The sequence below is a fragment of the Drosophila innubila genome (assembly GCF_004354385.1).
Source record: "Drosophila innubila isolate TH190305 chromosome 3L unlocalized genomic scaffold, UK_Dinn_1.0 0_D_3L, whole genome shotgun sequence".
Taxonomy (NCBI): domain Eukaryota; kingdom Metazoa; phylum Arthropoda; class Insecta; order Diptera; family Drosophilidae; genus Drosophila; species Drosophila innubila.
In genome coordinates this window covers 14103039-14124934 of record NW_022995376.1, presented here as the reverse complement: position 1 = coordinate 14124934, position 21896 = coordinate 14103039, and the positions used below count along the sequence as shown (strand labels likewise).

The window sequence follows — 21896 nt, the reverse complement described above, 5'->3', positions numbered from 1 at the left end:
TCACTTTAAGGAACGACCCTTTTTGCACACTGATTTGATAATGATTTAGGGAATTAAGAAAAGGGCGCGAAAACATAAATTGACATATTAAAATCTAAAAACTGGGACACCTATATACTTAATGAAGAATAAATACTATACTACTACTTAATTATCAATTCTTTAACTGCAGGAAACTTTAAAGATTTTAAAATCACAATAAAATGTGAGCAAACGCCAAGTGTGGCCAAATATTGTCATCGATATGCACGGTCTCTCATATTATCGAAATGAAATCAAAACGAAACCCTACACATTTTGTATGGAGCAGCTGTGAACATCTGATCGGCGAAATCAAACCTGTAACGCAACCAAATCCGAATATGTTTCAGGAATACCCCCAATTTTTATCTGACTAGAATATCAATATCGATATAATTATGCGATATTTTTAATTCCAAATGGAATGTTTTGTTTCGAAACACCGATACACCGACTATAATGATATTGAGTGGCGGCATTTTTAAAATCCACAATTCGAATAAATTTGTTTAATTAAGCTTACAGTGAGTATTGGTATACTGAGCTAAAATACCACTTTAATGATCTTAATATGTGCAGCTTGTTTTCAAATTTCCAAAAAAAAAAATCATAAAGACTCCAAACACAGTTTTTATATTGGTGGCCCCATATATATTTTAATAAAAATCATATTTTCTTGTCGTTGTTATGGTTGTATCAATTTTATTTGGAATTGCACTTTTACTTTGCCCAATTACAGCAACCAATTAAATGTTTTACAATTTTTTTTTATAATATTTTCTCATTTTTTATGCGTTAAAAATGTTGTAGCCAAAAAATAATGTAGTCATATGATACATAATATATATATATATATATTGTATAAATATATTGTAATGCAGTTTCTTAATTTGTTTAACGCATTTGAATAAAAATTTTCATTGCACAAATTTATGTAAACTCGATTTTGTTGTAATTTTCTATAGAATTTACATATAAAATTTTACTAACAATTGCACAACTTCGTCCGCATGATTTATATACATTAAAATAGTTACATGTATATATATATATATATATATATATATATATATATATATATATATATATATATATGATTTTATAAGAAATCAATTTACGCTTAAAATTTTGTTTAAGTAATTTTTTTGTTTCGTAAATTCAACTAGTTTAAACTAAAATGACTCACACATAAAATATAAAAGACTGTGGAAAACAAGAATATTTAAGCCGAAAAATTGAACTACAATGTAAAATAAATTGTAATAATAAAAAACAAAATCTTTGCTGCAAAGTAAATTATATCGTAGTTTTCCCTTATCATTTATGCTGCAGCGCCACTTAAAATATAAAACTTAACAAACAATATTTTCTTTTTATTATTGGCTCGGAAATTGTTTAATTCGTCCAGGCAACAAAGCATCTTGTATCTCTTATAGCTTTAAATTCAATTGTTGCTGGTAAACAAAAAACTTAAATGCTGCATATAGACATAGTTCGTTTTACATGTATAATCATAATTCATACATATATTTAAATATATATGGAATTGTTTTCGATTTTGTTTTTATCATTTGTTATGAGAAATATCGTATAAAGGAACAAGAGTCATGCCAAACAATTCAAAGAACTGTTCCGAATTTGGGAAACAGCTTTGAAAGTAGTTCGTACAATCAAGCATTATTAAAACATAATGTACATGTCGTTGCTCTTAAATCAAATCGATGTTTTCTTAGAGCTCACATCTTAGCATGCCATATGCGTTTTTGGTGTGTGATTTTAATTATTTTTTCGTTTCTTTATTTTTGTTACTTTTATTTTTTTTCTGATTTGTTTTTTTCTTTCAACAATATTATTACGTAGCTTCTTTTTAGACGCTGATTAAGTGGAGTTCTTTTGAGCTTGTTGGTTGCTGATCTTTGCCTACTCTATATCAGGTTATATAACAGGAATGCATGACTAATAATATAAGATACGAACTATAAGTAGCTAAATATAGATAAATATATATATATATATATATACATATTTATATATGCATATTTATATGGTTTCAGTAATGCGCATATGGGCTACTAAATCTTAAGAGAAGGTGGCAGGGGGATTTGGGGAATGTTTACTGATTTGTGCTAATCAAAAGCCAAATTTTTAAATTGCTTCGTTAATCAAGACAATTTGTTTATAAACTGATAAATTCTTAGAAAACTTTCACTCAACACTCGCCTATATATGTATGTATATATATATATATATATATATATGTGTGCGAGTGCTTGTACAACAAAAATAAAAAGTATCTCTCGGGCAGGCAGGCAAACTTGAACCACTTGGCCACTGGGCCTAGTTCAGGTTTAGGACTTTTTCACATTGTGCTTGCTAACTAAGGTCTGCAATTTGTGCAGCTGACTAAGTAGATTGGCATTGGTCTCCTCCAGTGACTCGAGGCGTTTCTTGTAATCATGGTTCTCAGTAACTAAAATTTCAACGCGCCGCTCCAATTGATCCATATACTCCTTTTTTTTGCGACGACTTTCCTGAGCGGAGATCTGTCGGATAAAAAAATCAAATTAGATAACAGTTTCTTTTGTATTTTAAATTTAATATGAAGATCTAAACGCAGGAATAACGTAAGCGACATTGAAAAAATATTCTCAATAAATTGCAACATTTCTTATGTACGTTATTGTTGCGATCAGATCTCGTCACGCTATGTATACGCACCTTATTTTTTATTTTGCGTCGTATCTTCTTCAGTGACTTTTCTTCAGCTTTGGTCAGTGGCAGCTTCTGTGGAATGGGATAACCCTCGGCCAGAAGCGTGCGTTTCTCCTCCTCTGTCAATAGCAGGGTGCCCGTTGAGCCTTTCTATAAATCGAAAATAATACGATATTAATATTGTATATTAATATTTCGATTAAGAGATTCCTTACCGGCTGTGAGCTGATCAACGGAGTATGGATTGGCTGCCTCGTCGATGTTGCAGAATTCGAAGCACCGTTGCTACTTGTGGCCCGTGTTATGGCAGCAGCAGCGCGCCGCGCACTCCCATTGTTAACTGAATCACCATTGGCGGCTGCATTGGTAACGGCGGATATAGAAACGGAAGCGTTCGGCGACAGTGGCGCATACAAATGTTCCGGTGACAAGTTACCTTCGGAGTCATCGCTGGGCAGAGAGGAGGGCGGCGTTAACGGTATGCCATAAGCATGCGATTTACCCGAACTGTTGCTGGCCGCGCTTTGTTTCTCACTCTTGATGGCTATCTTGGGCAACATAAGACTTTGGCCACTCTGGCCAAGCAATAGCTGCTGCTGCTGGGATTTCATGAGGTTGTTGCTGCTCGCGGTTAGCAAAAGGCCGCCGTGCTGTTCAATAAAAGAAAGAAAGATAGCTGTTTAATAAAAGAGTTTTTGCTCAACTACACAGAAAGGATCAACGTGGACAAAAGTTGAATTTGTAAAACTTAAATTTCCCATATTTATGCTGGGTCGTTTCTAAAAACTTTAATTATTATAAGCTTTATTATAAAGAATGCAATATAATTATTATTTTTAACTTTTATTAATTTACTCATTAAATAATGAATAAGTTTAAGTTTTACTTTACAACTTAAACAATAATCAATAAAACTGATTAAAACAAAAAGGCGAAACTAGTAATATAGAATGCATCGGTTTTTTAAGTAGTTTCTCTTACCTTTTGGTCAAAGAGCAACTCTGTTTGTAAATTAGCCAAATTGAGGCTGAGCTGATGAGCACTGCTGTTTTGTGAGTTTGGACTGGCGGGGCAGCTAGAATCGGGCGACATGGGCTCATCCTTGATGACCGCATCATCGATCTCGATGTCCGAGCAGAGATCTGGTGATATGCTGCCCTCTCTGGCCGATGACACCGATGAGCTGCAATCATTGTCGTCGTACATTTCCGACATATGCTGAGGTTGCTGAAAATGCTCCAGTGCAACGTTCATGCTATTGTTGCCACTGCTGACGCTGTTGCAATTCTGTTGCACCTCACCATGGCCGCGTACGAGCACTGTGCTCGCAGACGCCAACTCCGTGATGGCTGTGTGTAACGCGGGATTAACGCTGGTGCTGCTCATGCTCAGCATGGCGCTGCTGCGGATATTTCTTGCGGGCGGGTGTAGTGTAAGGCATTTTGGATCAATGGTGATGCGCCCGCTACCTGAGTAGCACTCGTCATCCATATCTGGAAAAGTAGGCAAAGCAAACGTTGTAATTTAAATTTTATTTTATATTATTTGATAATTTAATTAATGAATTTTTTGTAAGCAAAAAAGTAGATTGAAAATTATTGCTGACGTATATTTTGTATTCACTTTGCAATGAAGCGAAATAGGCCGAAGATAATATATAATTGTTAGTTTCTTATCTCAAAGGATTTGCAACAATACTGCGTAAAATCCTACACAAAAACCATTAATTAAAAATGATTTTCATTTTTATCTGTGTTATTCAATACGAGTGATTATATCTTAATATCTTTCTGTTTGCTAAAATTATATGATGCCATTTGAAAATCTCTTGTTGTTTTTGAATAATTATATTGGCTAGATTCTTGTTTACGTCTAACGGCACAACCATATAAAATAATTTCAGATGTGAGCAAATATTTTGTTGGTTAACCTACTTTTGTTTAGTTTTTTTCTTTTCTATAGGATCGAGCTGAGTTATTTGACTCAAATATTATACAACAATTTGATATTCTTTTCTGTAACTATGCAAACAGGCCCAAACATTGGATCACTTGCTGCTGGCTCGCGTCATAAGAAGGCACTTGTGTTTGCACATGATATTCAGTACAATGTACAAATGTATTGTGTGTATGTTCTGTTGTTTCAGCCACGTTCATGCCTCTGCCTCTCTGAGTTCTCGTTTTCACAAAATTTTTAATTTTATTTACACAATTGTTGTACAGTTTCCATAAAATTACAAATAATAAAACAGAAAGAAACAGGCCAGTCTAGGTAGAGCAAAGCAATTAAACATATATGCATATAAATATATATATGTATGTAGAATATGTATAGGGGAAATTAACCAACAACAATAACAATAACTGATATCGCGTCAAAGTACAAAATTTCATGCACGAGTACTGCGTTAAATTGCTAAATGCTACCGCGACAGTAAAAAAAACACAGAAACTGTTCAACTGTTTTTCCATGTTGTTGTTCACTGTGTACATGCCCTAAATTTACAATGGAGCCACCAACTGGCAATTGTATTGGTCTTGGCTTTAAGCAGAGCAAATTCAAGAAAACGTTAACCTTACCGTTAGCCAAATTAATCGAAAGCATTTCGAAGCCGACTATAAACATATCGATAACACATTTTCTATACCTACCATCGATTTTGGCCTGCAGGCTTTTTGGCGAATCAGGCAGGGAATCACCATCGCTGTTGAGACTATAGGAATGCTCCGTTTTAATTGGACCGGTGCCGTTAAGCAGCGCATCGGAGATGAGCTTGTCATGGAGTATTACGGCTGGATCCTTGACATCGCGATCGTAAAACCAATCGTGCATATCATGATCACTGTTTATTTTCAAGGATTCCGTCTGTAAAAATAGAACAAAAAAGCAACAGCAAAAGTAATTAGTAAATGTACAAACGAAAAATAGTCGCACTCGTGCTGCACAGCGATAGCACGCTTATATAACTTGGAAACAAAAGTGGAAATATATTTGTGCAAACAAAAAAACAAAAAAAAAACAGTACTAACAATAATTTAAAAGCAAAAGCGATACAGATACACGACCCATGCAGATAGCTCAAAGAAACCAACAACAATTCTAAAGTACCTACATATATGAAATAAACAATATTATTTAAAAAATTAAAATAAAAAAAAAACGTAGAGAAGATCGGCAGCCGACAGGCAGCCTTGCATGTGGCTCGAGCTATGTAGTATATTTTTGTTTGTCAATCTTATCAAAGACGACAGCGCCTCTATCGTACCCTTGAAATTTTCATAGATTCAAACAAAATCAAAATAATAGCAATTTTAACTTATCATTATTTAACTTATAAGAACTGAAGTGGCGCTGCCAATTGAATGAATATATATGTATCTAAAATAAAGTAAAGGTTTTCAAAAGAACCGCCAATATTGTACATAGATAGAAATGATTTTGTACCACACACCGATTTGACCTTTTGAAAGGGACTATCGATACATGTGTCAAGGAATCAGTTCAGAGTTCATCGAATTGCATTGCAATTTGTGTTTTTTGCAACGCTTGGCAAAAAACGATTATAGAAAAACAAAAGTGTGTAATAGATTAATAAATTATATTTAAACAGAGCGCATTTAGTGGTGTCGTGAGCGTGATTAGTCGTCAACAACCTTGAATAACAGTCATGTGCATGATGAGCTTGTGGATGAGCACAAATGCGATTTGCAACAAGTGATTGTTTGTTGTTTGCCGCTCGGCGGGAACAAGTTTGATTCTTTTTCTTCTTTTGCAACTGATGTTACCCGAAGTATCCAGAATTTAAATTTGGTACGTACATTCCGTATTTGAAAGCCCGATGATGTAATCTCAGTGTGCCACTTCTTGTCAAAATAACAAAAAAAAAACTGCTTGAATTTACTTAATTGCTGTAAGCAAATCTACGGCAATAAATTGTTGACCCATATAAATGCGACACTTTCTGTTTGTATGTGTATGAGTACATACACACATACATACATACAGATTTACAAATATACATATGTATGTACAAATGTAGAATGATAAAAAGTGCATGTAATTACGCTTGGCTTTAAAAACCCATTAGTATGTAAAATATTTTTTTGCCTTTAAAATGTTCACATTCTAAGCCACACTCAAATGGAAATCCAGTTTTGGCCATAAGAAAAGGGAACGTCGACTTCGTGGGCATGGCCACAAGTGATTGCCTGTGTATGTGTATGTGTCTGTATGTCAGCCGGCTTGCGTGTCGCGGCGGCAGGTACGATTCTCTCTTGCCTGTCTCTTCGAATGCTTCTGTGTGGGTCTTCTTTCAAGCTTACCACTTATTCGTACACGGCACATAAACTTAAACATTGATTACCGTTTGCACGCGTGCATTGTATGTACATATGTATAAGTATGTGTTTTATATGTATACATTGGTATGTGCGAGGGTGGATTTAAAAGTACACGCCATGCGCTATATTTCGAATATACGTGATATGCAATTTTGTTTGGTGACATTTACTTTTTAATACACTTGCAATAGGTACTAAAATGTTATTCAGAAAGGTGTAACGCATTATAGGAGACGTGACAGATGTCATATTTACAGCTATTTTGATCCACTACTTTTTAAACTATGTATGGTTTTTATTGCTTAATGCAAATATATTTCATATAACAAAATAAATTAGCTTACTTAGCTTATATTTAAACAATAATTATCAAATATGAGTCGAAATTTTATTTATATCAATTTCACATAAAAAGATAAATACATTTGATATGTGTTATATATAAGACTAGTGGATCGAACAAGCTTTGAGTCCCTCTTTATATACTCTTGGCCATATCCCTTTATTATTAAGCTTATGTATAAAAAACATTTAAGATATGTATCTCAAGCTACATTACAGATTGCGTATTTAGTGCTTTCTTATTTCCATGATCAAATAAATGTTGGCTTCTAACGGACTACAATATAATATAGTAGCTATCATAGGAACGAACAGTTAAAAATAAAATAAAGGTTATCAAATCTTCGGCGTGTCGGAATAACCTTTCTTTCTTCTTCAAGTTGTGATGTGGAATGCATCGATAGATTGTTGTAATTGTGATGAGCTGAGTATCGATAGACTAATTGCATTCCGAATTCCTTTTTCATGCGTTAACTTAATTATGTATTTTTAAAGTCCGCCCTCGTTTGCGTTTATATGCATTCTTACGTGTGTATGTATGAATATCCCTGCACAAGTGCTTTCTCCATATTTTAGCCGACTCTCGGCTGTGGCCAAGAATCGGCAAAGTAGCTTCGCCAGCAAGAGAAGCGTAAAAAAACTGTGCATGTGTATGTGCGTGAATGTTTTGTATGTGTATGCGTGTGTGAGTGTGTGTTTATGATGAGTTCATCGAACCTTGGAATTGTTGAGAATTAGCAATTCTTGAAAAATGTTACCAAAACGGGCAACATAAACACACAGTACACACACACACACACTCATCAACTCATTGGTTTACAAAGAGAGCAAGAGAGACAGAGAGGGAGTGAGAGAAAGAAAGAGATTTTGTGGGGAGCTCAATGATGAAAGAAAGCCACGAAGAGACAGCAAAAATAACAAAAACGCTCACAGGCATTTGCTGTTGTCTTGCCGCAGCTGCCTGCCCCCTTCTTCTCAGCTGTTTCCCCCCCTTCTACTCAGCTGTTGCCGACTGTGACTGTGATTGTGACTGTGACTGTTGGTAGATCGTAGCAGTTACTGACAAATCAAAGTTGTGGAGCATCGCTGAGCATTCATTGTTGCAAGTTTCAGGTGCTTTTTCGTCTAACGCTCGACGAAAGCCGCTTTGGTGAAATGCCAAGGGCGACTGACGAGTCAAGTGCCCCCTGTACTCAAGTATCTGACTCTTAAGCCACAAAAAACGCTTAGGCAATAGCTTAAGTATCTTAATGATCATCTGATCATTATCGTTCACATCGATTGTATTGTACGAAATATGCTCTATGCTTTGCTATCGATGACAAACCCGTTATCGATGCAAATGAGCACCTGTTGCTCACGTCACGTGTGTGCGACTTGGTTTATTTCAATTTTGATGAGAACTTTTCCACATTTTCTTTGGCTGCACTTTATTTCGAAATCTATTCAAAAACAAGACCGAATGAACCGCCCGAAGGTATTTATTTTACATACATATCTCGACAGCATTAGCATATCGCCTTCGTTCCATTATACAATTTTATTCAAATTGTTGTAGTCCCAGCAAGAAAAAGGGTGTAAAAGACAAAAGGCAAAACCAAAAAAAATACACACAACAGAAAAAAAAATACAATTTCATAAAAATAATTAAACTGGTTATAGTTTTTTTCTTTCTTTCTTTACTTTGGTTTTTGTTGGTGTTTTGTCTATAGATATTTCGATTTTTTTTCGCTTGCTCCACAAATTGGATTGATTAAATAATGTTGCAGCAAGCGAAAACCTTTCACATTTATAAAAATGCAGTTGTGTGTGTCTGTGTGAGTGTATCTTTGTATCTTTGTATGTTTGTACATGTGTACTTATGTTTGTGGGCATACAACACACACTTAAAGTACATATGTATCGGTTTTCTTTGTGTTGTGCACAGCATTTTTAGTTGCTCTTTATATCTTTTCAATTTTATGCTTGTCTGTCCCACTGCCTTTCTGCTTCTTCTTCTTCACCATCATCATCATCTACATCGTCATCGTCATCATTATCATCGCCGTAAAGTGAAAGGTGCTCCCACAATTCAAAAATGCTTTTTAACTTGAAAAATTGCTACGCTTTGGCTTGCGCTTTGGTTTCTTATAACGATTTGCGTTTTTATTTTCGGCCTTTGGCTGGCAGTCGAAAAGCATGGCAAACGGTAATTGGTAACCGAAAAGTGGCCTGAAAAGAAAGTGGACGAACAGAAGAATGCTAAACGACAACCCTACCCCGCTGTCTACCTTTCAAATTCCGTTGCAAATTAAGTTTACAAATTAAAATAGAATTGCACTTTAGTTCAGAAATTAGAAATATATACATTTCTGTTAAGCGATCACAAATAATACCAATTATAATTATAAAATTCAATTCAACGTCAAACGATCGAGCCGATGAAAATTCGATCAATTTAATATTTTGATCACTTTGCCTTGCTAGCGAGCGAACAGCGACTATTTGGCCTTGTTGATGCCACAGCACATTATGTATACGCCGTGTTGCAACCCCTATGCGACCCAAAAGCCGATTGGCAACAAAACAGTAGCCAAATGACGTGTTTCGCCTTATTTCTGTTATAAATATAACCAAATAGGTATAATAATAGCAGCCGGCACACAAACACTACCATACTGATATCGCGGGGGCGTGCGTCCTATGCGGGTTTTAGCCTTATCACCAACATACATATGGTAGCTTTGTGCATTTGAGTACGTTGTGAAAATAAAGAGAGAAGTGCGCAAGCAGCGAGACGCCTTGACGTAAAAACCACCCGCCAGTTAACTAATTCGCAGTGTCAGGCAGCTATTCAGTAAAAATACGTATTTGCGAAAGAAAAAAACGGAAATGTTGTGAAAGTTGCGAATGGTTGTGCACAACCCACGCGTAGAGACTGGAGACCCAGTTGCCTTAGATGATACTCAATTGGAGGCGCTGGCGTGTGTCCTAATCGCATTTTGTGGCATTGTGGTTGCGCTCTATACGCTTAGGTGTTAAAGTGGCTAAAAGTGGTTGGCTTTGACGCCTTTCACAAAATCAACAGAAAATTAATAAAATAAAAATATAAATAAAAGAAACATAATAAAAGACAGAGCTAAGAGGCCATCAGACGGAAGCAACAATTATGTAGATCAATGCACATAATCAGCATACGACGTGATGCCGAAAACAAATTGATCAAGTGAGCTTTGTTAGTGGTTGACTGGTGATTCACATAGGAACATCAATATATTTACTCGATTTCCAGGTGACTCATTTGACAGTGTTAATTTGGCACTGACATTGTGTTTGTGGGAAAGTAATAGTATGATAAGCTAAAAATCGTTGCTACAATAGTTTTAATATTCAAAAAATATTATAATTTGGAAACCACTTAAATAGTTCAAATATTTATAAATATGTTAATTAAAAGAAAATTTAAAATATATTTATATGTTATCCTGATTAAATTGCCTATTTACACTTTCAACTAAAGAAATGTAGACTGCCATATGTTCGTAACTCTATTTTAACCCAGAGCTTAAAGCTCCAAGTAACTGTCATTACTTGTTGCATACCCGGCTCCTTGAATGAGCCCCAACTGTTGCACAACTTGTTGTCATCGTTTGCTGTTACACTTATCGTATAACGCTTCATTAACAAAACAATATGGTACGCCCACGCAATCGATGGAGACCGAGGGTGAGAAATTTACCCCACTTTAACCACTTCCGCAGCGTCTACAGGCCACAACATATTGTAAATTCAATCTATGAATAATTCACACAGAGCCTTCAACTCCTGCCTGCCTGCCTGCCTGACTGCCAGCCTGACATTGACGTCAAAAGTAAACTAAACAGCTGCTCGGTTGCCGGCCGCCCACATGCAAACGGATTTAAGAGCGCACAAAGAGTGCCAGTGTGCTAAAAAGAGAGCAAACCGCAGGCAACAGCAACAAAGTTTTCAATGTGCGCATCCTGCACTGCGCAGCGCGTGTAAAATTCGCATGAATGGACGTTCGACTCAATGAATTGTGGGGGAGTCGTCTCTCCAACTGTAATACGATGATACTATACATATCTTTATGTATGCGTGTGTGTGTGTGTGTGTGTGTGAACAAATTAAATTATGCGCGCTTTTGCCATATGTTTGAACTTTTTTCATAGAAATGTGCCACCAACAAAATTTGCAATAGTGCCATCGTCGCAAGTTTTATCGTATTGTATTTTTGTAGTTTTTATTTGATTATTTTTTTGGCATTCGCTTTGTATTTTAACCTGTTTTTGCAGATTGCAACGCTCCACTCCATTCCGCTTATTGGAAATGTCAAAGTTAAGCAATACAAACATACATACACAGAGTCACTCACATAGACAACACATAGATATTGTTTTACTTAATAGCATATTGAAAGTATCGTGGCTCGAACTAGTTATTCAAATATGCTGAGCAACCGTCTCTTGAGACACTGTTGCCAAGCACGTTTTTCAGTTTTGTGGGTTCTCGTGTGCATTTAAAATAGCGGCTCGTTGCACTAAGCCGTTAGAAATTCAACATAACCTCAAACGCAGCACACACACATGCAAACACAACGATTGCACATTTGCATTCACTCGGTTAACTGTTCTATGTATGCTGTTGTTGTTGTCTTTGACGTACGCAAAAGGGTGTCAAATTGAAATGGTTAATAACATTATATACGCTCATAGAGCTAGCAAAATTTAGTTGGCTATATTTTGCTTATATAAGCGAAAGTTGTATCAAAAAGCGTTGAAATTTAAATTAAAGCTGATTTTTTCTTTGTTTCTTTTTTTCTTGATTTTTATTTTCTGTTTTTGTTTTTTCTTGTGTTGGCCACTCTCAATGGTAAAAGGTAAGTTAAGCAAACTTGCTGACTTATTAACTTGAACTTGTTTGTTAATGCTGCAATTTTCTTCTCGACTTGACTTTTGGTCTTACCAATTTTGCCCCGTTCGAGAGTCAAGTCTGGTTTGACTTTTTTTCTGGTCAGCATTCTTTTGTGAAGGCGACCGTTGCTTTTTGGCTTTCGTCGACCCAAGGTAATCATTTTTACTGGGTTTCTTCAGTGCAAAAATACAAAAAGAACGTTAACAACTAAATAAGAAAAGAAGAAAAAAAAAAATAGACAGAAACCGAAATAAAACTGTCGAAGAAGTCTAGTTTCTATAATGGAATGCAAAATTGCTGAAGATTGTTTTTAGGACAAACTCAAAATACATATTTCCTGTTTCCTTTCCATTCCAAAAGATTGACTTGTAGCTCTATCGTGTTAATAACCCCTTCATCACACTGTACGAATACACATGTGTAGCAGCTTATGTAGAATGTGTGTATGCATATAAGATTAATTTAAAAGCTGTCTAGCGTGACGTTTTGTTTCCAAGCAACTTGTGCTCTAATCGTGAAAAATAAAATGTGAAAATAGAATTTTAGCTTCCAGCAGCAATATGTCTTGGTCCTTATCAATAACAGTGGACCATTCTAGTGAATGCTGCATACTTAGTAATAGGGTCTAATATACTCATATTTTGTCTATTCACATATTTGAACGTATATTAATTGAGTAATGTACTACATATATGATCTGAGATTATTCTTGAGATAAGAGATGTCAATGTGTGTATTGTATTTAAAATATGACATGGTAAAACTTCTTTCTATTTTTAAATAAAGTGCAATTTGATTGCTAAACTAAATGTAAATCTAAAATTGTTTCTATATCAGTAAATGCCTTCAACTGATATCTCAATGGATTACTCTTATCTTATATTCTATATCTGCCATTTAAAGAAGTTTCCTAAAAATATAGACCTTATCTGAAATTCGAAAATATTTATTATGATCTCTTGAGTTTGAAATCAGAACTACATGATAAAGAAAAAACAATTTCTAAATTTGGAGCTGCGCTATAATGTTATAATAATGAATTAATCTTATAGTTCGCAAAGGAAATACCCACTGCTAAACGGAATTTATTATGTACAGTTTACCAAAATATAATAAATATTTCATTAATGAGATTGGAAAAACCAGGAATCGCCTTATGCCCTATATCTATTTACTACTTTTTACACAACCTGAAGCTTTAAAATTCCCTTTAATATAGTTATTTCTCAGAATGTGCGTAATTATTCAATATTGTTGAAATAATCAATATATATTAAATGTGATGGGTTGCTGACACAAGAGATAAGGGGAGCACTTGAAGAATTACGATTGCGACAGACCGGGGTTTTTTTTATTTCTATAAAATGAGAGATGAACGATGTACAAACATGTTCTGGGATTTTTATTAATAAATATTGGCATTTCACTTTTATTTTCAATAAAATTCCAACGAACGGATTATCTCTCCGTTGTTGTTTTGCATTGAGCTTAGTTCTTCTGAATTTAAAATAATAATAAATATAAAGTAAACTTATTTACGTTTGTGCTAAGTCTCCGGAATGGGCGCGAAGCGTAATCAAAACTATTGTGAGGCCTTATCTGGTATTTGGCTCTTTCTGGCTTTTGGGTTACAAAATAATTTCTGATAAGATTTTTGATATGCGCCACAAAAGACTTCTCAATTTCAGTCCAATTATAATTTAAATTTTTAAATACACCTAAATGGTCAAATGAGAAAACGATAAAGTGAAGTTCTCGATGTGAGAAACTCATGTTTATGGTCATTATAATAAATATTAATGTGTGCATGTACTTATGTATGTACATCTGTACTTAGACTTGATGATCATAAAACCCCCTCCCACACACACACGCACACACACACACACACACACAATACGCAGAGAAAGAAACCGTAAATGATTCTGACGTAATCGAAGGCGGACGCCCCGGCGTTCTGCTTACGGCGGGAAAAAAACTGCACGCGCGTTTTTCCCGGGAATCTTTTTTGTTTCTCGCCTGAGCCTATTTCGGTCTGGCGTCGTGTCGCTTCGCGTTGCGGTCTTCGCTGCATTATCTCGCTCAGTAATGACACTAACGGCCATAGGTTTTGTCAGTTTAAAGTGCAGTGGCAGGCAAAAAGATCTCATACATAGTACATTCCAACAACTATAACAAAAACAAAAGTCATTAGTTACTTTGCATTTGGCGCAGCTGATAGCGCAGTGCGTCTTATCACTTGATTGTATGTGTGTGTCTCTCAAATAGATTCTTTGCTGTCTTTTGTATTAGAGTCTGGTCGTAATTCTCATAAATGTTACGCCGACAGCGGCAGAGGCAGCGACGGCAACAGCAACAGCGACGCTTCCTCGACATGTATTCATTACTGTTTCCGCAGCGATAAGCAGCTCTCACAAGTGAAGCTCAGAAGAGAGGAGGAACAGCAGCAGCAGCACACACACACACGCACACACACTCACACACACATGCCTTTCATTATATTGAAACTGCTGTCGTCGGTTTGTTGGGGGAGGGAGTAAGGGACGAGCGAATTCGCTCGTTAATGATAAATTTCTTCTTTTAATTTCTTGGAAAACTCTAATTATCATTATCAGACAAAACACTTACGTTACGCCACAAATAGTTACTGACTTCTCGACTCGACTCTTCTCTTATCTCATGACCATGTAAATGATATTTTTGAACATAAGAAATCACTAAAAAATTGTTTCTTGATACCTGTTCCCATTCTCATTCCCATTGACAGTCCCCAATCCAAGTCCCCTACGTACGTAAGTAGCAAACGTAACTGTCAGATATAAATAACTTGGGACCCTACCTATCATATCAAAACATTTTGCAAAACTTACTCGCCTTCTCCTCAATAACTGAGAAATCAAATCGAAATAACAGAATATATCGAATACAGGGTGTGTGTGTGTGTGTCTGTTGAGTTGTATATCATTTCATAGCTAGGAGTAGCGACAAGAGTGTCGATTAGATTTGGCTTTTGGTGACTGTCAAAGAGACAGACATACAGACACTTTTATTATGTTGTTTTATGAGACAGGTTTTTTTTTTTGAGGGGCCTTTCAGATCTTGTAAAGCGACTGCTTAATATGCAGGCACGAATATCACTGTGATCCGAAAGGGAAAATGAAACTACAAAGAGTATCGCTAGTGTATACATATACTTACTAAAATACAGTATAATAAAAAAATAAAACAAAAAACATTCAACAATTTCTCCTCCCATGGCTTCCTAGCAAAGCGTATAATTTGTTTTCTCTATTCTGTAGGTGCACTCACTACTTTAATTTCAATTCAAATCAGTGCACGATTTTTTATTTTATTCAAATGAGCCCACTGATAAGCATTTGTAAAGTTAATGTGGGCCATTAATGTTATTTCGAAATACCAATTTAAATACTTATTACACTTTAATCAATTATGTTTTAATGTACTTTATATTTGAAATTGCGTAAAAGATCTTAAAGATTTTGCGTAGTGTGCAATTTCAGTATAATCTCTTGTTGTTTCGCCAGTTTTTAAAGGTTAACCTAGTCTTATTATACAAACATTATCGTCATATAGTATTACCAAGGAACATAAAAGTAATAACAGAATAGCTGATAAACCTTTGTTGGTTAGAGCCATAAATAGAACTGGTTGTTTGCTCGCTTACCGGATCTAAATCGGAGTCCCATATATCTTTAAGGTCGCCATCGTAGAATGAATCCATATTGAGGTTTATTTTGCGCTCTAAGAACTTTTCAGGTTTTGTTTTTCTTTAAGCTGATTTTGTGGTGTTTGTTCCAACTTTCGTTCCACCTGGTTGCAGTCACACAATTTCTTTTATATATATTTTTTTTCTTAATTATTTTTAAGACTCTTTTCCTTCTGCTTCTTCATTTACTTAATAGATTTTAATAGAAATTTTACATAAATTCCTTTTCCCTATAAACAGTTCTGGATGGGCTTCTTTATAACACTTTTTAGGGCGAAACCTGTTGATTCCAGAGATTGTTTTCACTTGACATTGTTAGAGTCTCTCTATGTGTGTGTGCTTGTGTGTGTGTAACGCGAACGTGAGTTTGTGTATTGGTGTGTGAACATATGTATGTATAGTTCTAACTTGGTTTACAACTTGTGGCTGAATTTAACTTGTTGCACGCGTTAGTTGGGGGTTTTTTTTACTTGTTTTGTAATTATATTTGTAATGATTTAATCAACACGGTTACTATATTCACTAGCTTTTCATAGAAAATAGTTATTAATTATTTATCATTGTGAATTTGGCGTTTTGTTTGTTGTTTTGTGTTTAATTTTTATAGATATAATGAATTGAATTTTTGTGTTTGAGACAGCAGCACAATATTTCCATATGGCTGGGCATTGGCCATGTATAATAACATTTAAAATGTGTAGTTAATATCATTAACTTTTGCCGCTATTTAATTGAATTGTTTATGGTATATGGTAATACGTATATATGTATATAATTTATTATTATTATATAGTATACATATATGTATATTGTATTTATGATGGTAAGCACAATTAGAATATTGTCCGTAGTGCGACTGCAGCCAAAAACGGTACTAAACTAAATGCGGTGAAATTCTTGTGAATGCGAACGAACTGCCAGCAGCAATCGCAGTCGTCGACGTTGACGTCGTCGCTGCCGCTGTCGTTGTCGTAGACTCGTTCGAGCAATCGCTCTCTCTCTCTCTCTCTCTCACACATACACACACACACCAACATAGGCTGAGTCAAAGCAAAGAGCACAGTGAATGACTTAATGTACTTGTAAGTGAGCTCTCTCTCACGCTCACTTTGACAATGCCGGTTGCCGGCTTGCGTTTGCCTCTCTTAGCATAACTTTCACGCTCTTCTTTTTTCTTCTTTGTAAAGTGAATGTAAGCAGGCGGCGTTCGTTTTTGTCGTCGCCGTCGCCGTCGCCGTCACCGTCGTAAGCCGGCTTTGACGTCAACTCAAGACTTGGCGTATAGGAAAAAACTACAAAAAATAACAAGTTTCTTCCGACGTTTACGTTGCTGCCACTATTGCTGCTGCTGCTGCTGTTGCGGCAACATTTGTTAACCTGTTTTTTATTATAGATTTTTTGTTGGTATTTGATTTTATTCCCCCTCGCACGTCACGCTCTCTCTCACGCTCAATCTCTCTCTCCTTCTCTCTCTCTGTACGCAGTGACCGGCTTGAACGCTGCCGCTTGGCAACACTTTGCGCTGCTGCTTTTGCTGCTGCTGCTGCGGCTGCTGCGACTGCGACTGCTGCTGCTGCTGTTGATCTTGTCAACTTGACCAAGTTATTTGAACTATGCGCATGTGCAGCCCTGTCTAGCTAGCTAGCCAAGCCAGCCAGTTAGCCAAGCCAAAGCAAGTCAGCTAGCTTTGTCATTTGAAGGCTGTTTGGCTTTGGGCCCGGCTGCAGCGACGTCAACGTTAGCAGCAGCAGTAGCAGCAGCAGCAACAGTGGCATAAAGTGAATGTACTTTCAAACCAAAGATCCGGTTTAAGCCAGGCACAGATACAGCCATGATGACGACGGCGACGGCGACGACGACGTTTTCACAAATGCTTGTGTAATACATATGGAGAGGCAGAGCCTCTATATATACATACATATAGATACATACTTACATACATGCACAGAGAGAGCTTTGGCTACAAATTTGTGTTGTATTTGGACAAAGTTAAAATCCATATGTATATCGAATTGTTGGCCAGGCTTACAAGCTGAAACCGGTCGACAGTTCGTGATTATCGCACAAAATACAACAACAACAACAGCGAAATGAAGAAAAAAAAGTCCCCCGGTGCGGTGTACTCCGGGAAAGTATTCGGAATAGTGTGCCTGGTGCCTAGAGGCAAGAGCAGACAGCGGACACAGGCGTCGTCGTCTTTACCCCAGATCAATGAGCTTTGATAGCTCGGGCAAGACGCCAGCCGACCCAGAGATCTTTTAATATTTTATATACGAGTACATGCGAGTACATATGTATGTGTGTGTGGTGTGCTTGTATGTGTATGTGTGTGTATACAAACGAATCATTGAGAATGTGCATTGTATGTGTTTAAATTTCATTTTATATCTGCAACTGTGTGTAATAATTCGTCATGCTGGCCGCATTTGAACCCGCATAGCTGCCGGGCCGAACCGAAAACCGAACCGCACCGGGCCGAGCCCAACACCGCCCCTAATAAGCAAATAATAAAATAACAAAAAAAAATCCCAACGCTCTTTGATGCCGTTCTCTCCCTCTGTCTCTCTTTTTTTCTCTCGCACACACACTCTATCCCCACATCAGATCTAACTCTCTTTGTGTTGAATACTCTCTTCTCAATTTTTACTGATCGTGCGCTGGCGCTTCAAGTGGTTTTTACAGTTACATAGTATATATAAATATATATATAAACAAAGAGTGGGATAGAAAGACACAGAGAGGGATCGAGAGAGGGAGAGATACTTTTGTATCTTATGGCTGGCACAAATATTTTTCGCGCAGCGCCCAAGCCACTGAACATTTTTTTATTATTATTATTTTATATTATTTGATTTGTGAATCACAACAAAAACTCGTAGATATATGGGTGTGTGTTAGTGTGCATGTGTGTGTATGGCTGCGTTTCACTGGAAAACAAGATACATTACGTGCCTCTTGATGTTGTTGTTGTTGTTGTTGCTGTGGTATTGTTGTTATTTTACTTAGGTGTCGGTGTCTGTTGGTCTGCTGTCTCGATGTTTGCGATTCGCATGTTGTTTATCTGCAGCAACATTTTAATCTGTACTTCACTTTAGTTTTGTTTTCCTTCAAAAATAAAATTATTAAGCATTTTGATTAGATTTTATTTTTTCTGTTGTCGCAAAACTGGGTAAAGTTGATAATTTAATGACTTCCTCTATGGTACTCAACCAACTGATTTAGAAAGAATCTTTCCACAAAATTCTCATTATTATTTGGTTTCTACTGATATTACTTATTTATTAATGAATTGAATTTTCCTAATCATAAGTATGCCACTATCTCGAACTAATGTTTCTTGAAAGGTTCTTCCAATTCTTTTTTAGACTCTGATAAGATAGATTTGATTTCTATTCCTTTAAAAAAACGAAGCAATTTGTATTTTTAAATGGAAAACAAAGGACTGAAGTGTACCAAAGGAAAATTAATGATGCATAGAAGTATTCCCTTGGTCGGCATTAGCAACTCACAGCGGGAATTACTTATCACAAATGGAAGTTTAGCATAAATTTTGCCTGCCATACATTACATTCATATCTGCAGACCTTTCTAGGTATTAAGTTTTTGGGTTTTACATTGCCTGACATGCCTCACATTAAAATTGATTAAAACAGTTTTTACTTTAAAAATATTTCATATACTCACTTACAATAAAGCGACTTAATCTTGAAGTAAAATTAAATTTATTTAAACTGTACATTAAATAATGATTTTGTTTATTTACTATAATTTGTTAAATCAAAAGCAGCTGCTTCTGTCTCTTTCTGTCTTATTTTTTGGGTCTGAAATAAAAGAAAAAACTGCATAAGAACATATGCCAGATTCTAAAAATATGTACATATGTTTATAATTCTTCATTTTAATCTGATGTTGCTTAGACCGCAGTTGGAATTAAATAGCTGATTGTTTCTTAAAGACAGTACATAAAGATATTTGATATCTTAGCATCTTTTGTTATCTATGCTACTATAATATTAATTTTGTCTTTATATCTTTGACACAGTTTTCTCATTATCAGATTGTAAAGAGAGACTTGATTGGTTGCCAAATTAGATAGAATGAATTCTTATCTTAGTTTTTTTTTTTTGCGATTTATAGTAGCCTGATGACGATTTCTTACCAATTAAATTTTTATGAATTTTTTTTTTTATTAATACTTATATGATTATATGAAACCGTTAATCAACTTAAAAATTATATAATCAATATATTTAAATAGAAACAAAAACAATTTCGCTTATAAGCTCTGTAAAATGGAAGATTTCATGTCTTCAAAAAAATTCTTAACGCCCCGAGGACATTTATAAGAATTGTTAATATCTGCTTCATGGCATAAACATAGAAGCCTGTCATGCTTATTTCGTGCCACTTGTTTTTAGAGTTTTGGGGCTGGTCTTAAAATACAAATGTCTTGAAAGCTGTACAATGAAATTAACAGATGCCTGTAAATAAATGTGAATATGTGTACATGTGTATTGTAAATTAAATACACTCGTATAGTTCACTGATCGATCCATCCATCTACATTCGTATATGTACCTGTCCATGTGTAAACATACAAACAGATCCACAACGGCAGACATTTTGCCGACGTCGTTGTTGTTGTTGGCGACTTTACAACTGAGTCTACAAAGCGTGTGCATTGATCAACCTTTTGTATGGATTCGATCGTGTCTTTTGTCCATACATACGATAATACGTCCATCTGTCAATGCATTTAGTAAAAATAAAATAAAAGAAGGCAAATATTGATTATAAGAATTGAGCTATAGAATAAAACGCATGGAAAAATTGGTTACGTTTGCACTTGTTAAAACAAATTCATAATTTATTTCCCGGCTTGATCCCCCCTCTCATGATAGTCTGTCTTTTTCTTTCTTCGGCTTTCAGGTGCAGGGAAGTCGCTGCGGCCGTGATAATGTCAGGTAAAATGGACGAATGCTTGTCTTATCGTATTGGCAAAATGCTTGACAATAAATTAGATTTTGTGCAAATTCAAAAAGAGCCATGCGATCCACTCAAACGTTGCTTGGCCTGTTCAAATGATGGTGCAAAAATGAGAACTCGCACAACTGTGTGATTTATATCACACTAGAAAACGGGACGAATGAAGTTCTGGACAACCTCAACGAATCTAAACACGCTACTGAATTAAAAAAGGTAAAGGATACTTATCACTATACTATCGAGGAAATAAAAAATATTTTTCAAATATATATATGATTAATAGATGTGGAGTGTAGCAAACAGCATAAGCGAATCATTATAACCGTTAAGTTGTAGCGCATCATATCTTGGGGCACTTTTTAGCAGCTACGCTGGTGTCTTTTGGGCCCCATAAGCAAAATACGGCCAATGTGGTGCTGTTGAGGTCAATGATTTCTTATGCGTTGTCTTTCTGCTGCTGCTTTTCACGCTTTTGGCTGTGGCTTTGGCTCACAATATACTTTGTGAGCATATATTGAATATTAATTAAAAAGCTGTGCCGGCTTATGTAAACATACATGCTCGCATGTTGATAGCGAATGAAATGAAAGAAGAAGTCTCTGGACCATTGACTGCTGTAATGTCAATCTATTAACTCATGCTGATGACATAATATTATATAGTTGGAAGTTACGCATGCTATGATTCACTAAGTAGAACAATTTGTGGTACAAACATTACATATCATATAGGTATATTAGATATCTATACCTATACCTAACTGATAAACAATATTTAATTAGACTAAAAAGAAATGCATGTACTCTCGATAAATTTTGATATTTCTTAGGGAAAATGAAGCCCATAAATTGAGTGCA

General features: G+C 35.7%; 1 protein-coding gene across 2 annotated transcripts; it reads right to left on the bottom strand.

Moving 5' to 3' along the window:
* Positions 1-1856: 1856 nt before the first annotated feature.
* On the bottom strand, positions 1857-18010 carry LOC117786284 (cyclic AMP response element-binding protein A). Of its 2 annotated transcripts, none has more exons than XM_034624459.1 (6): positions 17990-18010; positions 5385-5598; positions 3715-4226; positions 2949-3383; positions 2740-2883; positions 1857-2564 (listed from the first exon to the last, which is right to left on the bottom strand). In XM_034624459.1, the coding sequence occupies exons 1-6, from the start codon at positions 17993-17995 to the stop codon at positions 2370-2372; spliced, it is 1506 nt and encodes a 501-aa protein (XP_034480350.1). In that variant the 5' UTR covers positions 17996-18010; the 3' UTR covers positions 1857-2369. The 2 variants fall into 2 exon arrangements, with proteins under 2 accessions (XP_034480350.1, XP_034480349.1); XM_034624458.1 differs by lacking the exon at positions 17990-18010 and adding an exon at positions 16012-16939.
* Between the last annotated feature and the right edge of the window lie 3886 nt (positions 18011-21896).